At 45.5% G+C, this 9,265-nt stretch overlaps 1 protein-coding gene across 1 annotated transcript in view; it reads left to right on the top strand.

Annotated features, from left to right (window-relative positions):
* LOC105909908 (phosphofurin acidic cluster sorting protein 2-like) overlaps nucleotides 1-9,265 on the top strand; it is a 93,498-nt gene that overhangs the window by 76,411 nt on the left and 7,822 nt on the right. The window contains 7 exon segments of the mRNA XM_042703420.1: nucleotides 736-904; nucleotides 1,555-1,665; nucleotides 2,211-2,313; nucleotides 3,177-3,209; nucleotides 7,951-7,993; nucleotides 8,328-8,370; nucleotides 9,223-9,265. The exon segment at nucleotides 9,223-9,265 is cut by the window's right edge and continues 99 nt beyond it. Of these exon segments, the coding sequence (XP_042559354.1) occupies nucleotides 736-904; nucleotides 1,555-1,665; nucleotides 2,211-2,313; nucleotides 3,177-3,209; nucleotides 7,951-7,993; nucleotides 8,328-8,370; nucleotides 9,223-9,265 (545 nt within the window).

The raw sequence follows: 9,265 nt of genomic DNA, 5'->3' as shown, positions 1-9,265 counted from the left end.
TAACCGATACTTTTATCTCCTACAACTTATAGCAGATAGACATTGATCCCAGTCACATAGAGTCAACCTTTATCTTAAGCCATGCACCGCACTGCACTGTTTAGACACACATCAAGCTCAGTCACGTGGAGATGAGGGATAGTTAGCCGATACTTTAATCATTTAGTCAGGCGGTAGATACCTTTATCCTGAGCAGAGCACTGTGCTGTGCAGATATGCCTGAGGCTCAGTCGCATAACGTGGGGTAGCTGATATGTGCTGTGTGGTGCAGATAAGGGATCTCTCCCTGGGATTTCAACCTCCGATCACCGCCACGGCAGGCACTTTGTTTTCCCAGCCCCAGGAGCTGTTCAGCAGGACGGCTCATGAACATCAGTTAGATGCCTTGCCTGCTGTCTGCAGCTCAGTGGGGCATCACAGGGGTGATGAAGATCCTCCATAATAATAACAATTTAATCTCTTTCTCTCCCCCTCTATCCATCTCTCCCTCCCCCCTCTCTCTCTCTACCCCCCGACTCTCTCTCTCGCTCACTCCCTCTCTCTCTATCCATATCTCCCTTCTCCCTCGCTCTCTATGGCACACTCTCTTACTCACAATTGCGCTCACTCTCTCTCACTCAATCTCTCTCACTCACAATCTCTCTCTCTCTCTCTCCCTCACTCTCTCTCTCTCTCACTCTCTCTATCCCACTCTCTCTCCCTCTCTTTCTCTCCCTCTCTCCCTCTCTCCCTCTCTCTCTCTGTCCCAGTTGTAACTGTAATGCCCAGACTCCCCCCCCCATCAAGGTGGCGGTGGCGGGGGACCAGAGTTACCTCAGCACTGTGCTGCGCTGCTTCGTGGAGCAGCTGGCCAACAAGACGCCCGATTGGCTGAGCTACATCCGCTTCCTGGTCATCCCTGTCGGTGAGTCCAGCCGAGCGTCCGGCTCAGGAGAGCGGCGTGTCTGAGTGCATACTCATCTCCATACTCATCCCCAGTGAATTCCCCATGAGCTCCCCACTGAGAGGGAAGACAGCTGGTGAAGCTGAATTAGTGTGGATGCCATATGCTGACTGCCACAGTCGTTTAAAGAACGTGTGGAGTAGCCCAGGTTATACACAGGTTTAAAAAAAAGAAATTACTGTAAACTAAAACAAACAAAAAAAAAACAGGAAAAAAACAGGAATGTCTTGCTTGAAACAATTGCTCACAGAACCACTGAGTCAAAGTAAATAGGCAAAAGTAAATAGCCAGTGTTATGCATAGAACGAGAGTTTTAATGAGAAATGAATAATCAAATAATGCAGCAAAGCCTAAATAATGATTGTGAATTTAGGATACATAACAGAGCCTTTGTGTCATCATATTTAGCGCATTTTAGTTCAAAAACGACCTTGAAAACAAGAAAGGCACAAGTCAGCGTAGTCTTTTTGTGCGTCATCCTTGTTGATGTGCCCAGACAGTGAGTTTTAATTAGTCATTACCTGAAATAAACAAACAACAAAACATCAAGCTAAATAAATAAATGAATAAATGTGTACACATTGTCCTGAGCTTGTGTGTTGTCATGGCAGGATGCCACCCAGTGGCGAAGTACATCTCCACCTTTGACAGCAAGTTCAACAACATCTTCATGGACGCCGGCTGGAGAGACACCTTTGGGAGGCTGGAGGCTCCGACGTCAGGTGTGTGTGTGTGTGTGCGTGTGTGTGTGTGTGTGTGTGTGTGTGTGCGTGTGTGTGTGTGTGTGTGCGTGTGCGTGTGTGTGTATGCGCTCCATCAGGTAGCGGGAGCAGGCTGTGGAAACAGGTTATTATGGTTATGGCTGCAAGAGTGGTAGCACAATCCAGTTTCTTTTAGTTTGTGACAGTGTGTTTGTGTGTTTGTGTTTGTGTGTTGTGTGTGTGTGTTTGTGTGTGTGTGTGTGTGTTTGTGTGTGTGTGTGTGTGTGTGTGTGGTGTGTGTGTGTGTGTGGTGTGTGTGTGTGTGTGTGTGTGTGTGTGTGTGTGTATCACGGAAGGGTATTGAGAGCGAAACAGAAAGTTGTCAAGAGAAACAGATGGGAAGGAAGGGGAAGAAGGAAGAGAAGAGCAATTAGGGGGAAAGAGAGAAGAGTTGCTTTGCCTCACACACACACACACACCTACACACACACACACACACACACACACACACACACACACACACACACACTCATGTGTGTAACTCCTGTGGCGTTCCCTCTGAGCAGATAACATTGATGTGAATGGACGAGTGACCCAGTACCTGGTTGGAGCCAGTGTGTCCCACCAGTTCCCCATCTCCGAGGCTATGCTGACTTACAAACAGAAGAGGTACAGTGTGTCCTATTGTCTCTCTCTGTTTGTGTGTGTGTGTGTGTGTGTGTGCGTGTGTGTGTGTGTGTGTGTGTGTGTGTGTGTGTGTGTGTGTGTAGACATGTGTGCGTATGTGTATGCTTGTGTTTGCAAGGAAGAGACCGAAAGAAAGCACATTTGATTTTGTGTGTGACTGTGTGTGTGTGTGTGTGTGTGTGTGTGACTGTGTGTGTGTACCTTTGAGAGAGTTGTGCAGGAGTGTGCACGTGAATGAGTGTGTGTGAAACTGCATGTGTCTGTGTGTGTGCGTGTGTGTGTCTGTGTGTGTGTGTGTGTGTGTGTGTGCATTGGTTAAGGAATTGCACATTTAACACCTTGCTCTGAAATGCCTTGTGATAGCTACTTGTTTCCTGTCGTGCCACGGTACGTTTACCTCATAATATTGATTGATTGCCTCCCAATCACTTCTGCTTAAAGCAACTCATGAATCAACGCTGATTAATTTCAACCCTTATTTTTTTCTTGCTGATCAAAGCCTTTTGTTTTTCTCAATGGATGAGACATTTATGTCACAGAAAGAGCCTGATTGCATATTGCAAATTTGCACATTTTAATTTGCACCCAAGGAAGAGAAGTTTGCAACATAAGAACCTCTGGGAGAGATGTATTTATGGTGAATAATGCTCTGCTGCTAGTATCTGTGTGATGCAGGTTTGACTGTTCAGTGTTTTCTTTCTGTTCAAAGAAAAAGCAGGAGAAATAGATGTCGTTGGTTGTTTGCTGTTGTTGTTTGTTGTTGATTTTTTGAAATGCTGTTGCTCTATTTACGCGTATTTTTTATTCTTTTCTTTTTCCTGTTTGTCTTTTCATTTGCACTCAAGGAAAAGAAGTTTGTATTTTGATTTTTACATAAGGTACCCGTCACGCTGTTGTTGTTTTGGGTTTTTACCACATGTTTTCGTTTTTTGGTTTGTTTGTTTGTTTTTTGGCTTGGACCTCTCCTGTCCCTCGTCCGGCTGTTCCTCCGCCCCATTCGTTCGCTGTGGTCTAACCCTCACTGTGACACCGCCACCTCACTTGTGTCTGCGTCGGACGTCTGTCCTTGACCCCTGGCTTTGTCACATCTGGTGTGTGTGTGTGTGTGTGTTGTGTGTGTGTGTGCGTGTGCGTGTGCGTGTGTGTGTGCGTGATTAACCTTTATTGTACCTCTGTATGTATTTGTCCTAACCAACCAGCTTTGGTTTGCTCCCGGCTTGGGTTGTTTTCCGTTGACCTCACCGTGGTTTTTTTTTTTTTTTTTTGGTTGACTTCATCGTGGTTTGTTTTTTGACGTCTCCTCACGCCCTTAACCATTCTTTTATGCATCGATGGAAAGAGCATTACTCCTCTCCCACCCCCCTCCCCCAGGGCATATACAGTATAAACAGCCTTAAATCACTCACACGCACTCTCTCTCTAATATAACCAGCTTAAATCGCACAGAGACACACGCACAAGCACACACATACACACTCACGTCACATCAAAAAGTCAAACTAGATCGGAGCAAGATCAAATTACTCCACACGAATGACAACAAATAACTTTATCTCACGCAGCTCTGAAGGCAGACTGCAGAGGTGGGGAGGATTAGGCAGGATTGGGGAGGGCAGAGACAGAGAGAAAAAGGTGAGAGAGAGGGATGGAGAGGGAGAGAGAGAGAGAGAAAGCTGGAGAGAGGGAGAAAGATGGAGAGAGAGGGAGAGAGAGAGAGAGATAAGGACAGAGTGAGAAACAGAGAAATGAGAGAGTGAGCTGACAATAGGGGGTTGTTATTTACATCCTAAATAAAGCACTGGGAAGTGTTTAAACTGCTCCTAGAGAAAAGCACTCAAAAATGCTCAAAGGTTCTCGCTAATATCGCTTTTTGTACTGTAGGTAACCTGAGACATAGCATGCCACTAAAGAGGGCCTGAAGACATTTACATAACATTTACATTGGGTCATGTGACAGAGGCTTTCATCCACAGCGACCTACAAGTGATGTACCAAATAGACTATCAAGGGTTACATTGAAAGCAAAGGGCCATGGAATAGAATAGAATATAAATAAATATATATACTATATATTTCAGTCTCGAAGCTGGGATGTGAGGTGGTTAAATATCACTGAGAGAGGAAAGGAAAAGAGAGTTTAAATATCACTGAGAGAGGAGGAGAGGAAGAGGAGAGGAGAGGAGAGTTTAAATATCACTGAGAGAGGAGGAGAGGAGGTGAGAGGAGAGGAGAGTTTAAATATCACTGAGAGAGGAGGAGAGAGGAGAGGAGAGTTTAAATATCACTGAGAGAGGAGAGAGAGGAGAGGAGAGTTTAAATATCACTGAGAGAGGAGGAGAGAGGAGAGGAGAGTTTAAATATCACTGAGAGAGGAGGAGAGAGGAGAGAGAGTTTAAATATCACTGAGAGAGGAGGAGAGAGGAGAGGAGAGTTTAAATATCACTGAGAGAGGAGGAGAGAGGAGGAGAGAGGAGAGGAGAGTTTAAATATCACTGAGAGAGGAGGAGAGAGGAGAGGAGAGTTTAAATATCACTGAGAGAGGAGGAGAGAGGAGAGGAGAGTTTAAATATCACTGAGAGAGGAGGAGAGAGGAGAGGAGAGTTTAAATATCACTGAGAGAGGAGAGAGGAGAGGAGAGTTTAAATATCACTGAGAGAGGAGGAGAGAGGAGAGGAGAGTTTAAATATCACTGAGAGAGGAGGAAGAGAGGACGAGGGAGAGTTTAAATATCACTGAGAGAGGAGGAGAGAGGAGAGGAGAGTTTAAATATCACTGAGAGAGGAGGAGAGAGGAGAGGAGAGTTTAAATATCACTGAGAGAGGAGGAGAGAGGAGGAGGGAGAGTTTAAATATCACTGAAGAGGAGGAGAGAGGAGAGGAGAGTTTAAATATCAACTAGGAGAGGAGGAGAGAGGAGAGGAAAGGAGAGTTTAAATATCACTGAGAGAGGAGGAGAGAGGAGAGGAGAGTTTAAATATCACTAGGAGAGGAGGAGAGAGGAGAGGAGAGGAGAGTTTAAATATCACTGAGAGAGGAGGAGAGGAGAGGAGGAGAGGTGAGAGGAGAGTTTAAATATCACTGCAAATGAGAATCACTCGGCTCTCAGTGCTGCTCTTTATAGCGCCATGTGTTCATATGAATGGGCTCTCATTTGAAGGGCAACACACACACACGCGTGCACACACACACACACACACACACACACACGCATGCACACACAGACACACATACACAGGCGCACACGCACGCACAGACACACACACACGCGCACATACGCGTGCACACACATGTACACATGCACAGAGAGAGAGACATACACACACATAGTCTTTCTAAGTGTGTAAGAGGGCGTGTGATAATAGGGGTAGAGGGCACAGTGACCATCCCCACCGAGACTAGACACCAACACTCGCCAGACCTCTCACAGGAGGGACAAACACAAACAACACAACAGAAAGGTCACCCAGCCAATTACTGCTCCCTCATAAAACAGACACAGACAGAGGGTGTGTGTGTGTGTGAGCGAGAGAGAGAGGGACAGAGAGAAAGAGAGAGAGAGAGGTTTGTTTACTCCATTTCCTTTAGACAACATTTTATTGAGGTGTCCATACAGAATGAGAGAGAGAGAGAGAGGATGGTATACAGAAGAGAGAGAGAGAGGCAGAGAGAGAAAGAGGGAGACAGAGGGAGACAGTGAGAGAGAGAGAGAGAGAGGGAGAGAGAAAGAGGGAGAGAGAAAAAGAGGGAGACAGTGAGAGAGAGAGGGGGGAGAGAGAGAGAGACAGAGGGAGACAGTGAGAGAGAGAGAGATGGGTGTAATGTGGGTAGAGACCACGAGCGAGTGATAAAGGTTAAAGGGTTTGGGTGTTTGTAAGAATGCTGAGTGTGTTGTGGGAAATAAGGGACACAAACAAAGACTGAAGCTGGGTGACACTTTGTCCTGTGTGCATCTGCTGTGTGCAGAGAATGATAAATCAAGAAATACACATACACAAGAGACAGAGATGGAGGGGGAGAGAGAGAGAGTGACAGAGAGAGAGAGAGAGATAGATAGTGAGAGAGAGGAAAGAGAGAGAACAGAATAGGTGACACTTTTCCCCTCTCGTCTGAGACAGCCAGCTCTTGGGGTCCGTTAGTGTGAAGGACACACAACAAACAGGAAGGAACAGATTGTCACTGAGCGTGGCTCGGCCAATCAGGAGAGGCGGAAGCAGGTATTAGTGATCTCATTAGAACGTGACCTGTGTCACGGACCCGTTGGCCACACAGAGCCTGGAGAGAACTCTGGGATTGCCTCGGCATGTGTCGGGTAGCTGAAGGAGAGATGTAAAGACAGTCCATATAGACGGAGATGTAAAGACAGTCCGTTTGCACGGATCTGTCCTCGTGTGAACCAATGAACACATGCAGCAGTCAGTAATTAAATAAACACTTTAATAAATAAATAAATAAACACATAAAAAAATAAATGAACACATAAATAACCTTGAAGGGCACTCGGGGAGCGCAGACCTCTGCCAAGGCCAAATGCCTCGTCTCGCAATATTAACGAAAGTGAAACATAATTAATGAACTGCCCAGCCATTCGGATCCACTCCAGAATTTAATGAATTCTTCCTTGGCCCAGGCTACACCTTTCAACCAAGTTTCATGATAACCCGCCCAGTAGTTTTTGCATAATCCATACATACATTCATACATACATACATACTACATGTATACATACATGCATACATACATACTGTACATACATACATACTGTATGTACATGCATACATACATAATTTACATACATACATACATACATACATACATACATAAATGAATTAATAAATAAATCATTTTAAAGGTTGAAGTGAAATATAACATTACAGAGAGAAATTGTCGCCCTGATTGTAGGTTTTTTGTAAATTCTAAATATAGGTTTTAATTCAGATGTCTTCAAATCGTTTTTAATAGGGATGCAATTATTTATTCAGTTTTATTTATTTATTTACTTCTTGAAACTTAATTTAGTTACCTCTGCCAGTGAGTACTTGAATTCATAATGAACTAGTTACCGTGGTAACCGCATGTCCTCGTCGGTAAACTTAATGAATATTAATGACTGTGAGTGTGGTAGAGTCCTTTAAAAACATGTTATGAGTCAGCATGTACAGGTGATTTAAATAGGCTGTTTCTAATCGTCATCCTATCGTTAATGACTGTTGTCACTTCTGGACAACCATTGGTGGAAATGCTGCCCAGTGTTTTTCCCCACCCACCTACCTACCGAGACCACACCCATGCTTACACCTGATTGGTTCAGGATGTAAGGAACCGGTCCATCCCTCCAGCATCCACTCATCGTGACCCCGCCTACAACACCCCACCCCCCCATGGCATGACACCCTCACCACCATTGCCCGGGGCTATGGGGGCGGGGCATCGCCATGTCTTATCCAATCAGATTTGACATGATGCCACGGTCGCCACCACCGGCTCACGCATCCAGTCTTCACGGAAGCCATGTTTCACACACATACACACACTGGGAGGTTTTTAAGGTGTGGTTTTATTAACATCTTCTCCTTTTCCTCCTCCTCTTCATCTCCTTCTTCATCCTCGTTTCTTCTCGCAGCCCTGATGAGGATTCCTGTCAGAAGTTTGTGCCATTTATTGGGGTAAGACTCCAAAGTGTGTGTGTGTGTGAGTGTGTGTGTGTGTGTGCGCGTGTGTGTGTGTGTGTGTGTGTGTGTGTGTGCGCATGCGTGCCTGTGTGTGTGTCTGCGGGTGATCATGAGCATTTATGCTGGTCTGTGTGTGTGTGTGTGTGTGTGTGTGTGTGTGTGTGTGTGTGTGTGTGTGGTGTGTGTGTGTGTGTGTGTGTATGTGTGTGTGTGTGTGTGTGTATGCACATGTATCAAATGATGCCACATAATGTGTGTGCGTGTGTGTATAACTTCAGTGTGCACATCGGTATTGGTGATCTAAACACCTTTCTGTTTCTTTGATCAGCTGGTGAAAGTGGGAATAGTTGAACACAGCCTCTCTACATCAGGTACGTCCACACACACACACACACACACACACACACACACACACACACACACACACATACACACATACAGAGCAGACATACACACACACACACACATACAGAGAGACAGACACACACACACACACACACAAACACACACACACATACAGAAAACACACACACACACACATACAGACAGACACACTTCATCAAGATAGTTACGCTGGATAAAGGTGTGTTCACCCTGAGCGAATCTGAAGAGATGTTATCCGCCTAGCAGTGGCTGCTACAGCCTCCACCCCCCTAATAGAACTCCATATCTCATGAAGAAAGCTCACAACAGGGAGTTAGTGACTGAGAATCTCTTCCAAAAGTTTCTCGCTTAAACTTCCCATCCCTCAATGCCTCTTTCATCTTCCATCAACTTTTTATATCGCTGTCTTTCTTTACCCTGCCCCTCTTCTCTTTTCTCTCCTCACTCTCTCTCTTTCTTTAGCTCTTTCTTCCCTCTCTCCCCTCTCTCCGTCTCTCTCTCTCTCTCCCTCTCTCTCTCTCTCTCTCTCTCTCCGTCTCTCTCTCTCTCTCTCTCTCTCTCTCTCTCTCTCTCTTGTTCTCTTCATCTCACAGATCCAGACCAGCTTTATTAGCATGACCATTCTGCACTGTACATTAGCATTAGCAGTGCTAAAGCACCATGCAAGACAGGAACAACAGACGAATAATAACAAATAAACTCTCTCTCTCTCTCTCTCTCTCTCTCTCTCCCTCCCCCTCTCTCTCTCTCTCTCTCTCTCTTCTCTCTCTCTCTCTCTCTCTCTCTCTCTCTTTCTCTCCCTCTCTCTCTCTCTCGCTCTCTCTCTCTCTCTCCTGTAGTGGACTCTGATGACTGCATGGTGGTTGGGGGGGTGACCATGCT

The sequence above is a fragment of the Clupea harengus genome, chromosome 24 (genome assembly GCF_900700415.2).
Source record: "Clupea harengus chromosome 24, Ch_v2.0.2, whole genome shotgun sequence".
Taxonomy (NCBI): Eukaryota; Metazoa; Chordata; class Actinopteri; order Clupeiformes; family Clupeidae; genus Clupea; species Clupea harengus.
Note: the sequence above shows the minus strand (reverse complement) of the source record. Positions and strands in the feature narration are given on the sequence as shown.